Here is a 20,181-nt window from a genome sequence, read left to right on the forward strand (position 1 = left end):
AAAGCATTTGTTTAGAAGGACAAATGAATGGTGACGTTGAGCAATGTTTTTAGACATATGTGAAGTTTCTTATCAGATTGGTAATTGGTGGCGAGTGTTTTAGTATTTGGTTTGAAGGACACTGATTCAGATTTAATTGACCACGATGGTTGCAATTGTGTAAAGACCATTGCTGGAGGATGTTTCCAGCTGTTTTATTGCTAAGAAGGTAGCAAGATATACTCACTCACTCACTGAGACAAAGTTCCGAGTAACTGGAACATGAGTGTTTGATCATCTGGTAATGTCATCAGATCTGGGATGAGGGTATACTACAAAGGGAGATAACCATAGGGAGCAGGTTTGTGATTTATTGGGACATACATTCTCAGACAGACATTTATACTTGGGTGGAAGAAAAAGTTGTCGTGACTTCACCTCCCAACAGTTGTGCTGTTTCTGTGTTCTGTTAAGGTTAGATGTGTTGGATCTGGAGAGTTCAGCTTACTTTGGCATTTCAATCGGAAGTTAATTGACAGAGAAAAAGCCACAGAGTTTGATTTGCTTGACTTTTTGTCACAAAAATTCGAAGTGTGTTCCAAGCCTTGGAGTTTTGAGTATTGGATGACTGTTTTCACTGAAGTCAGGGTTGATTGTGTTATTTTGATGAGAAATAAATTGTAGGTTAACAGAATGTTGATGGGATCTCCACATCTTTTCAGTTTCCAGTTTCCTGACAGAAGTCTTTGGTGAGGCTCACTGTTGACCTTTGTATGACCTTGTTCTGGAACTGTTTTCATGTGTTTGTTATTTCTTCACTGTGGAAATATAAAGTCCTGTTTTGTACAGTCATTTGTTGACATGTATAATCTTAGGTATGCGTTGTTTTGGAGGGTAAATATTATGTTTTCGATGAACAGACCGGTATGTCTGTGTTATTCATACTGATCATGTTCAATGAAACCAAGTTTAGTGGAAATGCTTGATACATGATTCAGGATGTCCTCATCCTCATCTTGTATGAGTTCGTCTCAAACTACCAGCATGTCCACAAATCACCAGTTTCAAACTTTTCTTCAGTGAGATTGTACTTAAGGTTTTTAATTTTTGGGATAAGTTTTGTTTGTAACGAGCCTCAACATGATTCTAAGATGTGTATTTTTGTAGGTATGTGAGCATAGTGGCCCAGTCATCTTTGGTATGCCATTTGTTGTGCACAGTTATGTCCCTTAGATGTGCCAAAAACCTGAGATAATGGGTTTGAATTCTGGTGACCCTGACTATGTTTCTTCTGTTGTAAGCACCATACCAATGCTTGTTGATTGCACCAGAGTGGTAAGGGTGTAAGGCCAGCCTCAGTTTAGGCTTTCTTCCTGCGTCAAGTCATCAGTAACATGGAACATGTGATATCATGATGTAAACAGTTAATTTGTTACGCCTTATCTATGAAATGTCTTTGATGCATTATTGTATTTGTGTTGTTCTGTGTTTCAGATGAGTGGCCTAGATGTCGTCGGTGCTTGCCGAATCTAAGGGCTGGCTAGGCTGTGCCAAAGCCGTAATACTGAAAAAGGATGCGTCGAGTGACCACACTGACCACAGCATCATGAGACGGGCTCGTAGGCTGTGGCTTGTCGGGATCCCACTGACGCTGTTCTTCTATGTGGTGTTTTACTGCAACAGCGCCATTTGGGAGTCTCTCAACATCAACACACATCCCCTTGACAACATCATCACGGGTAGTGGATTCCGCAAGCTACTTGAGGAACGTGCACGACTTGCTGAAAAATTGCACTCGGGGGAGAAAATGCAGCGATTGCCGCAGTGTATTATCATTGGAGTTCGAAAATGTGGAACAAGGGCTCTGTTAGAATTTTTGGACCTTCACCCCACTGTGGAAATTGCCCAAGAAGAGGTCCATTTCTTTGACGACAGAGACAACTATGGACAAGGCCTTAATTGGTATTTGAAGAAAATGCCGATGACATTAAGCAACCAGTACACTGTCGAGAAGACTCCACGATATTTCATTGATCCAAGTGTGCCAGATAGAATTAAAAGTTTGAACAGCTCAATCAAACTGTTGGTGATTTTACGAAATCCAACGACTCGTGTGGTGTCGGATTATACCCAAATATACTACAACAAACTGGCCCGAAATGAGACACATGAAGATTTTGAGAGGCTTGTTCTTGACCCTTTTACTGGGGAGATTAATGTTCATTACAGGGCGATCCAGATCAGTATTTATCATCAGTTTTTTCCGAGATGGTTTTCCACATTTTCCAAGGAACAAATTCACATTGTGGATGGGGACAACTTAATAGTGGACCCTGTCTCCGAAATCTCTCAGATTGAAAATTTTCTTGGGATTGAAAACCGGATAACGTACAACACGTTATATTTCAACAAGACTCGTGGATTTTACTGTATGAGGTTCAATAAGACAGCGGAGAAGTGTCTGGGTGCGAGTAAAGGACGGAAGCATCCAGATTTGGAACCAAGTGTGATTAAAAAAATGAAAAGGTTTTTTCGTCCCCACAATGAAAGACTATTCCGAATATTAAAGAGACGGTTTAATTGGAGTTAACTGGAAGAAGGTGTTGCATTGTGGGAATACTAGGGATATGTGTATGTGTGAATGTGTGTTTATAAGCTGAGCTCAGACTATTGCAAATACTGACATATATATCAGGATGGGTTGAAGCTGCTTAATATTTAGGCAGTATTTTCCACTCACGGCGACCAAATGACATTTGGAATCAGGATGAATCATCTAAGACATGCTTTAGATATGCATCATGCAAGTTTTCTAAATATACAAAATTCAAAACATTATTCATTGTACAAAACATTTGCAGTCTCATATTAACTTAGGTCCAAATTCATAGACTGATATTTAAAAAAAAACCAATTGTGCAGTGTATATTTATTTTGAAATTTGGTCAAATGAAGCTGAAATTAGCTGAATAAAGTTAAATATTTTTATTAATTTAGCATAGGTCAAAACTCATAGAATGATAATTTCTAAAGAACAATTGCTGTTTATTTATTTTGATATTCTGTCAAAGGAATCTAAAATTAGTTGAATTACTTTGCATATTTTTATTATCTTTGGTTTTTAAATTCAAATGGCTGTTGTGTAAATGGAAGGGGTGCTTGTAAATATTTGGTATATCATCTGGTTTTATAACAAAAGTAATGCAAGAACTGAGCTCAAGTGACACATTGTTGATTCTGTGGGATGGTAATTTATTTATAATATATCTAGTCATGTGGACATACCCTCATCTGCAGATTTGTCTTGCAGTCTTTCTTGTGTAACAAATAAACTAGGCTTGAGACTCATCCGTTGTCCTTCCTTTGTCTTTGTTATGTAACTCTGAAATTGTTTCAAATACACTCTATATCTCAAATGCTTATCCCACAAGGTGGCTCTATCTGTCTTATCTTTTCTTTGCGTTTTCTCAAAGATCTTTGCGTTGTAGATCTTCCCTTCTGAATGGTATAACAGTTTCATTTAGATCTATCAATAACACCTCAAGCATTCAGAAGCAGCACCCTGAACAGACAATAGGTGTATGTAAAGTGTGAGTGCTCGCTTTATGTTTGGTGATTGACAGATGTGTCAACTAGTTCTTCTATGGGTCAAAATACCCGCAAAGGGTCAGTAGGTGCCAAAAAATAATTTACAACTCACTTGACAAGTACTTGATGCTTGTATTTATTCAGGAATCTGATCCCAGCATAGTTTATTCCGTGGGGGCACAAGGTACTCCTACTAAACATGATTGAATTGATGTTAAGAAAATTGTCATTGACATTATTTACTTTTTGTGACTCGTGTTAATAGCAAGTAACTTATTTCACTCAGGCCTTGGCTGGGATATGGATTTATGTGCCTCAATATTAATCTTCGTCTATAGCTGTACAGGAAACTCCTTGATAAAATTTCAGAATCAAACCAATTCATGGTTTGTGAGACTTTATGGACTTGATAAGTAAGGCACGAGTTTGGATGTAGCAGTCTTTTCACACTTGCACATACTGTGTCAGCTAAGTAGAAATGATTTTGTCTTCAAATGAGGTAACACATGGTAAATATGAAACGTATACACCAAAGAATGATCAGTCTTACCTGCAAAAATAGGTACCATTTGGCATAAAAGGCATAATAAATGTGACATTTGTATGAGTAATGACTGAAAATCAGTGATGACACCAGGTGTTCGAACAAAGGGTCAGCATAATATTTACTGGTAACGTAAAAGAAGTGTCCGTCCACTCATGTCCACGTGTCCACATTACCCAGCGGGTTCATCTGACAGGAAACTGCTGAAATGCTAAGATATTCAATCTTTCAATTTCAACGCCCAACATTGCCGATGTACTTTAGCAAGGTATTTTGATATTTGGAAACTATAGAAGGCTGTCTATGTCCAAGGATGTATTTGACTCTCAAAATTACAACATGATGAGACATTGGTCATCCCTTGCTTGGTTTTAAAGGTAAAATTATTTGGAGTTTTCGAAAAGATTTTTATGAACATGGTTAAACTATATATCTTTTGTGCATACATAAGGTCATTGTGTGGGTAGATATTTATGTGAATACTGTACAGAAAGTGTTAATGTGCGGGGGACATCTAAAATTGGGAATATGATTCAGTCTGAAATTCTTTACATTTCTAAATAGGAATCGCAATGGAAATATTTTGTATGCACAATTAGAAGTAATGTTGTGAAAACATTTTTGAAACATGAATTATAAGAGCTTATGAATTATATTAAAGGAAAATTACATTTTTATTGTACTTGGTGAGGTAAAGTGTGATTTTTTCCGGAAATATTTATTGTGACATTTGTGAAAAACACTTCTCAGTTCTCATTAAACCTGTTCATTTCATTCAATGGCATTCATGAAATACAGTCTTTTGAACAGCTGACATAATAAACACTGTGTCAAAAGTATGAAAAAAGGTTAGATTAATGTTAGTTTTGGGGCATCATATACTTGATATATGCTTTCAAAACAATCTATGACAAAGCTGTATATAAGTAAACATTGAATTTTTGGTTTTCAAATTTTAAGAAAATGTATTGGCTTGACATGAACCCTTAAAAAACATATTGGCTTAAAATATAAATGTTATTTTGCTTTCAAAACATTTTTTAATGATAAAATATCTCGATGTTATGGTTTACAAATGGAACAAACATTTGTGCATCAGAAACTGTTTGAATCATAGCACACCATCAGCAGAATATGGTCATGTTATAGTTCCTATAAATATCAACCCAGTACTTAAACAAATGAAGAATAACCTTCAATGTGTAGTCCGATTGGATTATTTCCCTGTATATTTCGCGTGTAATGCACAAGATATATGTAACTGTGGCCCCTGAATCTAGTCTATTTCATATTGATGTTTTGTTTTCATGTGTCAATCAGCTGTATATACCTCGCCTTGTAGGGACGTAACGCAATCTTAGCTCATGTACATATGCTCGTGGGAAGCAGTTTATTAATAATAGACTGTGTCATTATCATAATATGAATAAAGAAATATTGATGCCATGATGGTGTTGTGTGTTATGTTGGGTATATACTGTTAAAGCAAGAGTACACTCACTGATAAATGGGGCAGTTTGGTAGCCAAGTGGTTAAGGTGTACACTCGTCGGAATGCGTTCGGAAAGGTTGGAATTCCCACATTGATTGAATGTGATAAGGAATATTGCTGCTGTTTTCACTCTCTCACTCACTCACTCACTCACTCACGCACTCACCAGACATGTCTTTGTTACTACAGCTGCTGCTTACAGACTTATGACTGTGTTGAACCAACATGATAATTATTCAATCGATCAAGAATTGTTTTTGTCCCAAACGAGATATTCTTAAAGCTATTACAGTTTAATTATTAGACTTTCATTCCCACCTGCCTCCTGAGCAAACACTCCATTTGATATTATTTTGTTGCTGAAAGTCCTTCAAAGAAAAGTGCTGTTAGTGTGGCCTTGTCTTTGACTTCGTGAGATACAGGTACAAACATAGTGCTATGAAGAAAGTTCCCTCTTCTTATGGATCTTATCTCATCGCCAGTTAGTAAACACAGATGCTTTCAACAGTTTGTTTAAAAGACAAAAATAAGAGACAACAGTAACATGTTCAGTGTCGTTAGACAAAAATAAGAGAAAACAGTAACATGTTCAGTGTCGTTAGACAAAAATAAGAGAAACAGTAACATGTTCAGTGTCGTTTATAACATTAAAAAAAAAATCAAAATGGCTTCATTTATTCTGGCCTTATCTTCAATCTTTATGTTTGCATCATGTAAATTTCTTCTTTTTCCTTCTATATAATTTTCTTTTTTTAAAAGCTGAATATAATTCTCTCATAATGTCAATTTGATTTTGCATTTAATTGTTTTTCAACTCCCATCAGTTTGGTTTAAAAATAAAATAAAAATGAAAATAACAGAGTGCATTTTAAATTATACACAAATTGACTAAACAAGGCCTATGTTTGTATCAAGACATCTGTATCATTACATATAATGTTTCAAACTTTCACATTTTCTACACCTCATTCCCACTGCACCATAACACAAAGAGCCTGAGATCCCATACCAATGAACGCCACCATTGATTGATACCCCCCATCAAGCATCTCCCCCTCCCTTGCAACCCCCCCTTTTCAAGATGTATATTTACACAATATATTACACTGTGTTGGCTGCAATAACTTGTGTCTAATCTAATTTCAGTTAATTTTCACTCTTATTAATGTGTTGCCAAGGCAACCGATCCCCCTATAACCAATATTGCCATTCACCATTGAGTTAGTGGCAGGCTTGAGGAACTGCAGTCCATATTACTTGATCTGTAGGCTACAACAGCTGAACACAGTGTCTGTAGCAAAGCTTGTATTGTGCTTCCCCATTGTTAATGCTTGAATGGATGAGTTTATTTCTTCATCAATATCTGGTGAGGGATTCACGCCATTGATCCCCTTGAACTGCTTGACCTCTGGGCTCGTGTAAGTAATGACTGCTTAAAGTTGGATTAGTGTGTGCGCGTGGCGTGGGGTGGTGTGGCGTGGCATATGGAGAGCTGGGGTGGGTGTTGAGTGTTATTGTAGAGACATTGTTGGAGGGTCTGGTGGAGTGAGTGAGTTTAGTTTTATGCCGCACTCAGCAATATTCCAGCTATATGGCGGCGGTCTGTAAATAATCAAGTCTTGACCTGACAATCCAGTGATCAACAGCATGAGCATCGATCTGCGCAATGGGGATACGATGACGTGTGTCAACCAAGTCAGCCAGCCTAACTGCATGGGTCACTGAAGATCAATATTCTAACCTGGACGGGTCTGGTGGAAGTGCTGTTACAAGGTGGACAGTGATCTGTTAAGTCTTGGTGTTAAATGAGACATTTTTCTACTTTTTCTCAAATTTGGTAAAATTTCTCTTATTCTGTGATGTTTTCCCTTAGAACAATAAATATTTCTGTTCAGTTTAGGACCAATTTCTATCACCTTCCTTTGATGTAAACTGATATGTTTATCCAAATTAGACAAGGTTTTAAACAAATTACACAAAGATTGCACTTAGTGTCACAATAACCAGGCTATGATTGTCATCCCTACCTTCTTCATCACCATGAGGCGTTGTGGGTAGCCTAGTGGTTAAAGCGTTGGCTTGTCATGCAGAAGACACGAATATTGCTTTAAGCAGCATAAAACCATACTCACTTACTCACTCACTCATCTCCATAATTCCCACTTCACATAACTACCTACAGATGATAAACACTCTTACCAACTCTTACTAACACATATAACACACATTAATGTGCAGAGTTGCCTTTAACAGTGTCTTTGAAATAACTTATTGGATGCCTTTCAACTTAAATTCAGAAAATCGATTCAAATCAAATAATATATGTATTGTGACCTTCAAATTGAACAGTTTTTGACGAGGGATTCAGATGTTTTTGATTGTCAATTTAAAGCCAATAGACACAATTTCAGAAATGTCAGAGGTATTTTCATATCTCTGTTGACAGAATAACGACAACGTCCAGCAAATGAGAGGAGAATGTAGACAAGGCCACTTTCTTTAATAGCCATCATTAATGTATTCGCTAGGGAAGACAAATTGATAAGACAGACTGATTGAAAGGGTCCCATTAATTGTCTTTCTAACAAACCGTGGTGTATGTTGGTAGAATTCTAAGAGGTGTCTGAAACTGCTGACCCTGTTTAAAGGCTACGTTATGTGCATTGTATACTCTCAAATATTGAAGTAAGTGTGAGGTAAGTTAACTGCTTTGAAAAGTGGATTAACAAAAACATTCAACTTTCTTTTAAGAATTAAATCTAAATCTAAGATCTAAATGATCTTTCCTGAAAATCAGACATGTATATATCATGGAAAGACATGATTACCCAGGGCTCCAGATAAGGGTCGTATCGGTGTGTGTACGGATAAAAAAATATGCATGATACGGATGGACATGTTTTGGAAAAAGTAGCAGATACGCACCACTGCAATGGTGTACGGTCTTAGAATCATTTACAGTTGTATTTATTTGAAAAAAGTATTGTTTTATTGTTCATTGACCTGTTTACACAGGAGTGGCAATGTTGTGGTGCATATATGAAACAAAACACAAGATTACTGATACTCCATTAAATTCCATTCAGTACTCTAAATGTACTCTTAAAGTTTTCCAGTACTCTTATATTGAAAAAATAAGGAGTACGTACTCCTGATGTTGAAAAATTATCTGGAGCCCTGATTACCGGTACATATTTCTGTTCTGTTACGACAATAATTCCCCAAATGTAGTGCTTTCTGCATTATCTGGCTCATATACTGTGGTATTTCTGGGTAAAATGGCATTTCAAGTTTTCATTACAAATGTGCTAAAAATATGCTTGGTCATGCTGAACTCCTGAACATGGCATTGCGCCATTTTGTGTTCTGGCAAATTAAGAATTGAAGTAAATGAGACGGAGAGAGTCAATTTCTTGTAATTAAGTTGCCAATTATAGAGGTTTTGATTAACACGGTTGTTTTGTTTAATAATGACCGTGTCTATCCAAAAGTCTCTGTTACACGCCTCTCCCAACACTGGCTTGGGCACAGTGGGGTAAAGGCGCTGGCTTGCCACACCAAAGATCAGGTTCGATTCCACACATGGTTACAATGTGTCAAGCCCATGTCTGGTGTCCCTTGCTGTGATATTGCTCGAATATTGCTAAAAGTGATGTAAAACCACACTCACTCACTCACTCTGGTGTCCCCCGCTGTGATATTGCTGGAATATTGCTAAGTGATGTAAAACCATACTCACTCACTCCAACACTTGCTTATAGAAGGACTGACTGACTGAGTTTGGTTTTACGCCGCTTTTAGCAATATTCCAGCAATATCACGGCGGGGGACACCAGAAATGGGCTTAACACATTGTGCCCATGTGGGGAATCGAACCCGGGTCTTCGGCGTGATGAGCCAACGCTTTAACCACTAGGCTACCCCACCGCCCCGCTTATAGAAGGAAAAAACAAAGGGACTTGATTTCAGGGTCACCGGTTAGATATCACAGGCATGTGATCGGGGATGTCCCAAGTTATGTAATTTCATTATTCCATCCATGTTTTTTTACTCTGTAGTTTATTTCAATACACCAATACAATTAGATATATATTTATGGAAACAGTTACAATGCAGTGATGGTTTAATTGAAATATATATGTGAAATTAACTGGACGTTGTGTCAGATATTTGGAAATGATCTCGCTTGGCCTTACTGCCGGTTCTCCATTGAAGGAGACGGTTGTTTTTTCCTCCAGTCGTGGCAATCATTATCAAAGTGAGGCTCATTTAAACAATTTGCAGAAAATGTACAGGGTTAACAAGGAATTCATTTACAGTGGAAGTTCATATACAAAAATAGTTCTTGGAACAGTTATTTTGGACTGAATGTGAAGCTTCACTGTCAAGCAACATCAGTGGCTATCTCTGCAGACTTTGCCCAGATCAACACACAGTGATATAACTGGAAAACTCTTCAAAGCAGTGTTGAACCAAACTCACTCATTAAATTTGCACACACACAAACCTTGTACAGATATTTTTCATGCGGTTTAATATTTTTAGGCAATCTGATTAACCTTAAATTGGTTGACTGTTTCTTTGTATTTCTTTGCCATGAAAACCAACCGTATTCATTAATACAGAGTGTGCCTGGAGTCCGAACTTCAGGATATGTAGCATCTGCTGACTCACTTCAATACCTCTTACTGGTATCTCCAGAAACCTTTTTAATTACTTAAAATAAAATGATGTGTCCCAGAAGATTCCAGCCAATCAAAGTCCATCATTTGAAGTGGTAAATAGGATAATACAATCATTTTTTTCCTCACACAATCAATGGTTAAAGCATGACTGGTCTTGCTACAAACTTTTGTCATCTTGTGAGGTTTAACTTGTCTTGCATGTAACATCTTTTAAGAAACTTTCTAAAATGTTACTGGTTACTAATGCAAATAATGCCATGTGTTTTAAGAGAGCCTGGTGGTATTTGAAACAGTCGAACATTTCGAACTGACTTTAGAGGCAGTGGGGAGCTTTGCAGTTGAAGTGTTTGCTAATCAAAGGTCAAGGTTTGAGACTAAACATGGTACAGTCAAACCAATTTCTGGTAATCCCCACAGTGTTATTGTTGGAATAATGTTGAACGAGGTGTAAAACTGGACTCACTTTCTCAAACTGATATGTAAAACATTATATATGGTCTTCAGGTAGCTATATTACAAGTGACAGATGGTACATCATATATTGTGGGGGCGGTGGGGTAGCCTAGTGGTTAAAGCGTTCGCTCGTCACGCTGAAGACCCGGGTTCGAATCCCCACATGGGTACATTGTGTGAAGTCATTTCTGGTGTCTTCCGCCGTGATATTGCTGGAATATTGCTAAAAGCGGCGTAAAACCAAACTCACTCATAAATTGTGGCTGAATCTTGCTGAGTGTATGATAAAATTTCTTGGTTCATACAGCTTATAGTCACCAGCCATGTTAGGTGCTGAAATTTACTATGCAGTGAACTGTTTTATGATCTTGATGATACAACAAACGTGCTACTTTTTGTATACTTTATTCGAAATGTGCATTACAAACTACGATTTTAACAATCTAAAATTAGTTGTCCCTTTCGGTTTGTTATAACTAGTTTACTGCAATAATGATAATAGATCCATAATTTGTTAGGTATATCATTATAGAGTTTGTTAAAGCCCTGTTTTCAATGTCAGTTTCCTGGAACATAACCATTCATACAAACAGTCTTGTGTTTCTGGATGTAGTGTTGGTTGTTTTTTGTAGTCAGCCTGGTTGTAGATATATTCAGCTGGCCTTGGAAGATAATACACACAATGAGTTTATCTAACAGCGTATTGCTTCGGGCCTTTCATCTCATAGACAAACTGGACGAAGCACGGAATAACATTCTCACCAAGAGGCAGGTAATTGGGGGACATGGTATTCCACTTAACAATGGAGGCACCTCACACGTGTCTCCACTCGGGTATTGTTGCAAACACAGCTCTCTCATTTACGGCATACATGTGGATATCCACCAAAGATTAAATGCTATTTTGGGTGATGAGGATCATGGATGTGTTTGCATTGTGGAATTAAATGATTGGAAGAAGATTTTATGATGCTTCATTAAATTTGCTTTTGAATGTCATTGAGAATGGCCATTGGGCAGGTGAGCGGGCTTGGTCTTTCCGTCACATGGTTGTTTTGGGTAGGATTGAGGTAAATCAATATCTGAGCTAGTTTAATTCATATGATACAAAGAATAGTTTTGTTTGAGTAATTTGTGGTGCGTACATTGCAGCGTACATTGCAGTAGTCTCTGTTTTGCATTCACACAACAACGTACATTCCATGTTTTTCTTGAGTGAGTGAGTGAATGAATGAGAGTGACTGAAGAAGGACGATGCTTCTTTGCTGTTTTTAGCAATATGACAGTGATATCCTGACACTAGGACTCCACACATTCTATCCATGTGGGGACTCGAACACCTGGTGTGACAAGAGAATGCTTAAACCACTGGACTACTAGCTTTACTCTCATGTATGTATCGTGCCCAATTCTCAGAATTGCTTATTCCCTGGGTTTGGGCAACTGCTTTGCCTGCTTCTATAAGTAGGCATAGGTGGGCAGTATTATCTCTTCCAATCTCCTGCTGGAGTTGGCAGAACATGAAGGATGTGTCTCAGTGATAGTCTGGGTAGGCATAGGTGGGCAGTATTATCTCTTCCAACCTCCTGTTGGAGTTGGCAGAAGGATGTGTCTCAGTGATAGTCTGGTGCAGGGGAGGTAACTCTTCTTCTTGAGACATTGGATGCAAATAGATCTTCTGGCCACTCAAGTTTTCATTTACCCCCTCTGATACTACTACTGCTCTCTATTTCTGTTTTTGCTTCTACTACAGCTACTACAGCTACTACCACTACTCCTGTTGCTTCTGCTAAACGAAGACATTTCTGAAACTGTCAGTTCATTCTGACAATGATGGGGGAGGTGGGGTAGCCTAGTGATTAAAGCGTTCGTTTATTACGCGGAAGACCCGGGTTAGATTCCCCACATGGGTACGATGTGAAGCCTATTTCTGATGTCCCCCGCCATTATATTGCTGGGATATTGCTAAAAGTGTAAAACTCGCTCACTCACACTCTGACAATGATGTATGAAGTTAAGAGGGACAATAAACAGGTTCTCCTTCACCCAGGTAATCATTGCTACACATGTTATGGTGCCTCAATGATCGATCACAATAGATGATTGATCAGTTGCCCTGTCATCATACAGGCTTCAATTAATTATAAATATTCATTAGACCTACCATTACAAATAATTACACCAATCTGTCATTATCTTGTGAGGAAAAAGTGTAAATTAATATCAAATCATTTTGAAAACAGGTTCTTTTACATTTGCTTTCTTGTAAAATACACAAAACCTGTTATGATTAATGATCAGTCAGTTGGAACAAGGAATCTATAACCATCGATCAATGACTGCATCCGGACATATTCATCTCACTAATAGGGAGCCATTCTGAATGATGTCATGCGATTGGGAAGGATGGAAATGCAGTGAGTCTTTTTCTTGGAGTGAACCTTAATAAGTCAGTGATAATGGCAGAAAAATGTAGCTAAAGAAAATATTTTCTCGTAACATTCATCCTCTTACAAAACAATGATAAATGAATTATAAGACCGCCAGTTCAGTTACTGTATTCACCATGATAAATTCCTTTTGCTAATATTTAAACACTCCATAACCCAAGTTTTTCTTTGTAAATACAGTTTTAGTAAGTGCCCCTACTTACACAGACAGCTAATAATAGCTGCAATGTTGCTGATGTGGCTTAAAGCAACATTTACTCACTGCTAAAACAGAAACAGTCACATGCCAGTCAATATTTTCTCACACATATGAAAGATTTATCCATAGAAATAGTCAATTAAGAAGGAAAAATAATTGCTGTATATCTATTATCAGAGGGGTCTGTGGGGTAGTCTAGTGGTTAATACGTTTGCTTGTCATGCCAAAGACCTAGGTTTGATTCCTCACATGGGTACAATGTGTTAAGCCCATTTCTGGTGTCCCCCGCCATAATATTATAGGAATATTGCTAAAAGTGGTATAAAACCACACTCACTCACACACTATTATCATACTTTTAGTTTCATCGTTGTTTAGACTCAGTTTGTACAAAACAATTCGAAAAGTGAATTTCATCGGATGACATTTTCGTTACCAATGTCTCGATTTCCGATAAACCTTTTATGTACTTTAGAAAGGTCCTGATCAAACAACTTATGAGCAAGTGTCGTATGACACTATTTGAAATGTTTGTGTGAATGGCATGCTTCATTGTCCCTAAAATGTTGTAAAACATAAACCCCAATGGTTGGAGCTGCTGGAATATTACTCAACATGTATTGAAAGTTGATTCCTGGAAAGTGAAACTCTTTCATGAAATCTGGATCAAGTGATTTTATGCTTATGTTCAATCTGGAAAAACTAATCCGGTGTTTTTGTTTCAGATGAACCATGACTTGGAAGATGCCCACCCGGTACCATCGTATTGCTGACATGGATAGCACTGCCCAAAGGGCCTGCAAATGGTGTCCCAAGTTCTCTCGCTACAAGCTCGCCATCCTCATCATCCTCGTCCTCTCCATCATTTTCATCTCCCTGTCTTGTCTGAACTACAACTTCATACATTCGGCCACTCTCTGTTTGTTTTCCTTCAGAGATGGGGACAATACCAGCTTAAGTATTGACGATGGCATGCATTTCCATCATGCAAAACGCCGCCTACCTCAGTGCTTGATCATCGGTGCTCGCAAAGCAGGGACACGTGCCCTGCTCCAGTTCATTCGTCTCCATCCAGATGTCCAAGGAGCAAGTTTGGAGGTTCATTTCTTTGACAGGGACAATAACTACCAACTTGGCTACGACTGGTATCGCCATCAGATGCCGTACTCTTTCAAGGATCAAGTCACAATAGAAAAGTCACCAGCGTATTTTACAGAAAGTGTTGCACCAGAGAGAGTTTACGTTATGAATAGCTCGATACGTCTGCTGCTCATTGTTCGTGATCCAGTGGAGAGGACTATCTCTGACTATGCCCAGTTGTTGGATAACAAAGTTAAGCGACACAAGACGATGCAGTCGTTCGAGAAGCTTGTCCTGGTTCCTGATACGGGTGAAATTAATAAGTCTTACATTGCAGTAAAGCGCTCAATATACCATCGGCATTTGTTGAAGTGGCTTCATTTCTTTCCTCTCAAGCAGATTCACATTATTGATGGAGACAACTTACGGGTTAGGCCTTGGGCTGAGATTCACAAGGTGGAGTCTTATCTTGGGCTGGAACACAAGATCGGCAAGAATCGTTTCGTGTTCAACACCACACGAGGGGTGTTTTGCACGCTCACAGAGGAGGGTGAAGAACGATGCTTGGCTCATGGGAAAGGCAGGAAACACCCAAACATCAGTGAAGTGGTGATGCACAAGCTACGAGCTTTCTTTCGTCCATATAATGAAAAGTTCTTCCGTATCATCAAAAGGAGATTTCAGTGGTAGTTCTTGGAGTACGGTTCATTGCTAATGTCCAAACAGTATCCATGGATTGATTTTAATTTTTTGTTTTTTTTAAACATTTAGCCTTTTTAATTGAACGTTATTGATACCTTCTTTAAAGTAGTTATTCTTGCAAATCAAAAGAGTTTATTATTTCATGGAAAATGTCATTTTTGTGGGATTGATTCTGACTCATATCACATGACTGATGATATTTATGTAATGGTCTTCAGAAGGAGTTACTGCCCTTAGATGTGTAGAACCTGCCATATTTCATTGTGTAGGAAGATATGGCCTTTCTTACCTCTATTGTAAGAGAGGAACAATTGATATACGCAGTGACCGAAGCCCTAGTCAAACTACTGCGTATTCATGTGTATATTTTGAATATTATTAATGTGTATTTTTTACACCCTGTCCTGGCCCATCCCTTTCCAGCAATTGGCCTGATTTTTGAAAATCTGCGTTATCAGATCAATTCATTATGTCAAGTAATATTTAATAATTGAATGTGAAACTTTCAAAGGCAGGTAGCTGATGTTCAGAACAATTGAAGCATTGAATAAAGTTAAAGTTTTAGTTCCACCCATTTTCCTGACAGCAATTTTTCGGAATTGTCAATTTCTGTTACTGACAGGATCTGACAGGGATGGCAATTTTCTGCTGATCCGCGGATTTCCGCTGATTTTATTTCATTTGTTCAATTGTGAATTGTCTAAATCCATTGAGAAACCCTCAACTCGATGACACAATATTACGTTTTCAGCTGAAAATAGATTTTCCTGTTGCCATCCCTGATCTTATGTTGGCTGTCCCGTGAACATTGGTGGGTGTGTTGCTGTACCATAGAGTAGTGTGTTTCTTGCTGTGTATGTCCAGAAGTCATTCAAGGTTTACAACATATCACATAATAATATATTCACAAAATATCCAGGTTCACTAACGACGATTTGTTGCATTTTCGTTGCTTGAAAACCAAAGGACAACAGATAACAAAGTCACATTTTGTCAAAGAATCACAAATCACCAACAATCTTTTTCAGCTTGTTAGACCATGTTTCATTTTATTGGTTGCTGTTATGTCAAAACAGAATGTTTTGATTTCAGACAAAATGTGCAATACGCCATACATGAGCAACTAATCATTGTTGCATCCACAAGACATCTATTTTGCCATTGTTGTTTGAATATATGTATTTTATAGCTTTAACTTGATGTCGATACCATCAACACACTGTTGTGTGTAAACAAATTCAGATTCAACAGGCAATTTGAAAGTATTTTAAAAGATACTTGGTATCAATTTATTTTATTTGTCAGATGATTGTGTAGTTGATTAAATACATTAATGCTCACAAAACTTTAACAGAATCAGCGTTTGATTCCTCCAACCAGCTGAGCTGCAGTAACAGGTTCCAAGGATTGTTTGGATTACCAGTTCCAGTCTTTGGAGGAAATGATATGACGAAAAAATATCTTATATATTTCCTCATAATTTGTCAAAATTTGGTTTAAAAAAAAAATGTTTTTAAGGTAATATTTCAGAAAGTTTTAAATGATATATTGTATGCAACAGTAAATGAGGTGATTTTTAAAATTTTGCTATAACTGGCTTGTGGAATAAAACCCCCATTGCCTTTTATTACTCATTAAAGCCTAAGCCACAAAATGAACAAAATATGTCGATATCCCTTTGATAAGATAGTCTTGTTCAGGGATTACGTAAGAAATTAATGAAGTTTTAGTCCATGCCTTGTATATTTTTGTGTACTTTAGTCAACAGTAGAGAAGAAGAAAATACACAGGTGCCTGTAAAAGTTACATTGCTGGACTAGTTCACATTGTCAATACATTGTACCATAGTTTCTACCATTACATAATGTGCCACAGGAAGTGTTTTCTCCGTTCTTCCAGTGAAATTACTTGACAATACAGAGTTTGGTGAAGATGGTACATTTGCATGCTGTATCACAACTAAAGTCTAGCGACTAACCGGATCGGGTGGTCAATCTCGCTGGCTTGGTTGACACGTCATCGGTTCCCAATTGCGATGCTCATGCTGTTGATCACTGGATTGTCTGGTCCAGACTCGATTATTTACAGACCGCCGCCATATAGCTGGAATATTGCTGAGTGCAGCGTAAATCTTAACTCACTCACTCACTCACTAAAGTCTAACATACATATATCCCCTTGGTGTTTTCGAAAGGACTAAAGTCACAGATTTTTCAAAAATCGTGATTTTTTAACTGTATATCATTACTTCCTGTGTTAGCAGGTCTCATCAGTCTAATTCTCAGGTTTGATCAGGGTTTGATATGGTCTTAGATTTAGACCAGAACGTGTTTGTAACTTGTAAATGTTGAATAACAAATTTTTGTGGTCAGCTATTTCAGATTGAGGAGAAATTAGCAAACTTACAAATTTTAAGTGATGCACAAATATACATTTGACAGTAATCAGCTGAAAGTGATTTGATTGCCTGTGAAACTGCAATATTTCAATGATATTTTTTACACTTCTGCTGACTGTATGTGACAATATCAGGAGAGTTGCTTCCCTTACATTATGAAATTGATCCATATCTTAGCTAGTGTTGTGAGCAAGTATATTTGTTTTGCATCATCGTTCTCACATATTGTTTCAAGGAAAATCAGGGAAAACTCAGTTCAATAGATCCATAATACAAAAAAACGTTATTGCTGTATATAGTGATTGAAAGGAGGTGGAATAATTTGTGTTCTGAATAGCTGTTTTCCTCACAAAGGTTTCAGAAAAAGAAATATGACTGAATTCATTGCTTTTGTTTGTTAGGTAATCAGAGTTTTAATGCCACCTTTATTTGTGTCAAAAATAATACTCTATGCAGATATTTTATTTGTCTTGAAAATATCAACTTGCTGATCACGTTTGTAATGATGATATAAGTAATCAAATATGTTTGCTTTAGAAACAACTTTGGTTTACAGCATTCCAGTAATTCATACTAACTTGTAAGATTGACTAACACATTAAAGTTCGAAGTAGTCTAGAAAAAAACCCAGTTGATTCATTACTTACGTGAATTGTTAATGTTTTCCACTTGAAGAGAATACAAGCTTTTAAAACAATTTTAGAACCTAAATATTAATTTTAAGTCAGCTAATATAGGTGTTGCTCCTTCCCATCTGACAAATGGGCGGTGGGGTAGTCTAGTGGTTAAAGCGTTGGCTTGTCACGCCGAAGACCCGGGTTCGAATCCCCACATAGGTACAATGAGTGAAGCCCCTTTCTGGTGTCCCCCGCCGTGATATTGCTGGAATATTGCTAAAAGCGGCGTAAAACCAAACTCAGTCGGTCCCATCTGACAACGAAGCTACCTGTCTGACCCTAGACTGGTCATCACCCTGATTCAGGAATAGAAGTAAGTGACTGTTTGAAATACTTTCATGAGACGCCCACACCAGGGATAAAGTGGTACAAGGTTGCTACCAAGATAATTTCCAATGTAATACATGAATTTGTCAAGTATTTGTGGAGTAATTTTGATGTCAAATCAAACAGAAATTTCTTTTCATCGTGGAGAAACTGACCAGTGTATTTTTTTCACGAGACGTTTCTTTTCAAATGTCATGAACAAAACCACCCTGCCCCAAGGACAGCAATCAGATGGTTATTTTTCCTGAAGCATTGCATGGTTCCTATGAAAGAGATTAGTTCTATACTGAACTGTGTTGAACAGTGCAATTTAACATTAGGCCCTTTTTTTTCATTACTTGGTTTTCGGACTTTTAAGAAAAATTATTAGCTAGTAGGGAGGGGAAAAAAGAGAAAGAAAGAAGAAAAAACGGGGGAATATGGAGATGTTATTTACGCACTTGAGTACATCATATATGCCAGGTGCAGCATGCCAGCTGAGCAGTCTGTGGCATTACTATTCTCTCTGTTCCACAGGCAAAAGCGAATATGTCTTACTACTCAGCTCAGAGAATAAAATATTTGAAAGGTATAATTTGCTATTTTTTCTCTCTTTTTTTTTTCACTTTCTTTGTTTTTAATCAGGTCGGCGGTATATACCTAATGGCAAAAAAAATATGCAAAAACGATTATTATTTTTTCCCACTTTCTTCACATTTCGGGTCGGCGGATCCGTAAACCAAGTAATAAAAAACAAAGGCCTTATTGTGTGGTAGTTCACATGTCCATAAATCTGAAGTGTGGTTTACCTATGTTTGCATCAGGTGTGTTCTCACACCTGAATGACCAGGTATCAACAATTGGTTGTAAATTCTAGCCTGCTTGAGTCTATACATATTTACAGTGTTGTAGTTCACATTTCCATAGATCAGAAGTATGGTTTTTATCTTTCTTTGCATCAAGTGTGTAGAAGCACCTGAATTTTATGCCATGACCAGTTGTCGACAGTTGGTTGTAAATTCTAGCCTGCTTGAGAGTCTGCATACATATTTAGATACCCGGTATTGTTGACTCTCTATACATAATTGGACATTATAGAGTATGTAGACTATTTTAATATAGTGATGTCTGGACCTTTTGGATATTGATGTGTCTGTGTAGATAACAAGCCCCTGTAGCGATGCCAACATATGCAGGACTTTATTACTAGAGGGGCGGTGGGGTAGCCTAGTGGTTAAAGCGTTCGCTCGTCACGCCGAAGGCCCGGGTTCGATTCCCTACATGGGTACAATGTGTGAAGCACTTTCTTGTGTCCCCTGCCATGATGTTGCTGGAATATTGCTAAAAGCAGAGGAAACCATTCTCACTCACTTATTACTGTAAGATTTATATTTTGGATCTTACAAGATATTTTAAGAACATTCAGAAATTAACCATATGTTTTAAGATTATCATGAAACACTTTTATTTGCTACATCTTTAAAAACAATTTTGACCACCACCAGACCCAAACACTGAAGTAATTGCCAAAATATCAATTTTTGATTTTAGCAGTGTGACTGAGATTGCCTTTCTGTTTGGTCTCAGAATGTTTTATAAGGAAGGGGTCAGTGTTTCAAGAGTTGTTCT

The 20,181-nt window shown here is 37.6% G+C and overlaps 2 protein-coding genes and 1 long non-coding RNA gene across 12 annotated transcripts in view; 2 read left to right on the forward strand and 1 right to left on the reverse strand.

The window, feature by feature from the left end:
* LOC124275357 (heparan sulfate glucosamine 3-O-sulfotransferase 5-like) overlaps positions 1–5,557 on the forward strand; it is a 186,472-nt gene extending 180,915 nt beyond the window's left edge. For all 9 annotated transcript variants that reach the window (XM_046710874.1, XM_046710870.1, XM_046710873.1 and 6 more), the window contains one exon: positions 1,474–5,557. In XM_046710874.1, coding sequence (XP_046566830.1) covers positions 1,487–2,569 — 1,083 coding nt within the window. In that variant the 5' untranslated portion in view covers positions 1,474–1,486 and the 3' untranslated portion in view covers positions 2,570–5,557. The remainder of the gene's footprint in view (positions 1–1,473) is intronic.
* LOC124275358 (heparan sulfate glucosamine 3-O-sulfotransferase 1-like) overlaps positions 1–15,760 on the forward strand; it is a 251,228-nt gene extending 235,468 nt beyond the window's left edge. For both annotated transcript variants that reach the window (XM_046710876.1, XM_046710877.1), the window contains exon 3: positions 14,115–15,760. In XM_046710876.1, the coding sequence (XP_046566832.1) occupies positions 14,122–15,159 (1,038 nt within the window). In that variant the 5' untranslated portion in view covers positions 14,115–14,121 and the 3' untranslated portion in view covers positions 15,160–15,760. The remainder of the gene's footprint in view (positions 1–14,114) is intronic.
* On the reverse strand, positions 14,028–20,114 carry LOC124275360. Its single transcript, XR_006898250.1, has 3 exons — positions 20,028–20,114; positions 15,358–15,361; positions 14,028–14,038 (listed from the first exon to the last, which is right to left on the reverse strand). It is a non-coding gene; the product is annotated as an uncharacterized LOC124275360 (long non-coding RNA).
* Positions 20,115–20,181: the final 67 nt, after the last annotated feature.

This window comes from Haliotis rubra, unplaced genomic scaffold (assembly GCF_003918875.1).
Source record: "Haliotis rubra isolate DU_JTF1 unplaced genomic scaffold, ASM391887v1 Scf2, whole genome shotgun sequence".
Lineage (NCBI taxonomy): Eukaryota > Metazoa > Mollusca > Gastropoda > Lepetellida > Haliotidae > Haliotis > Haliotis rubra.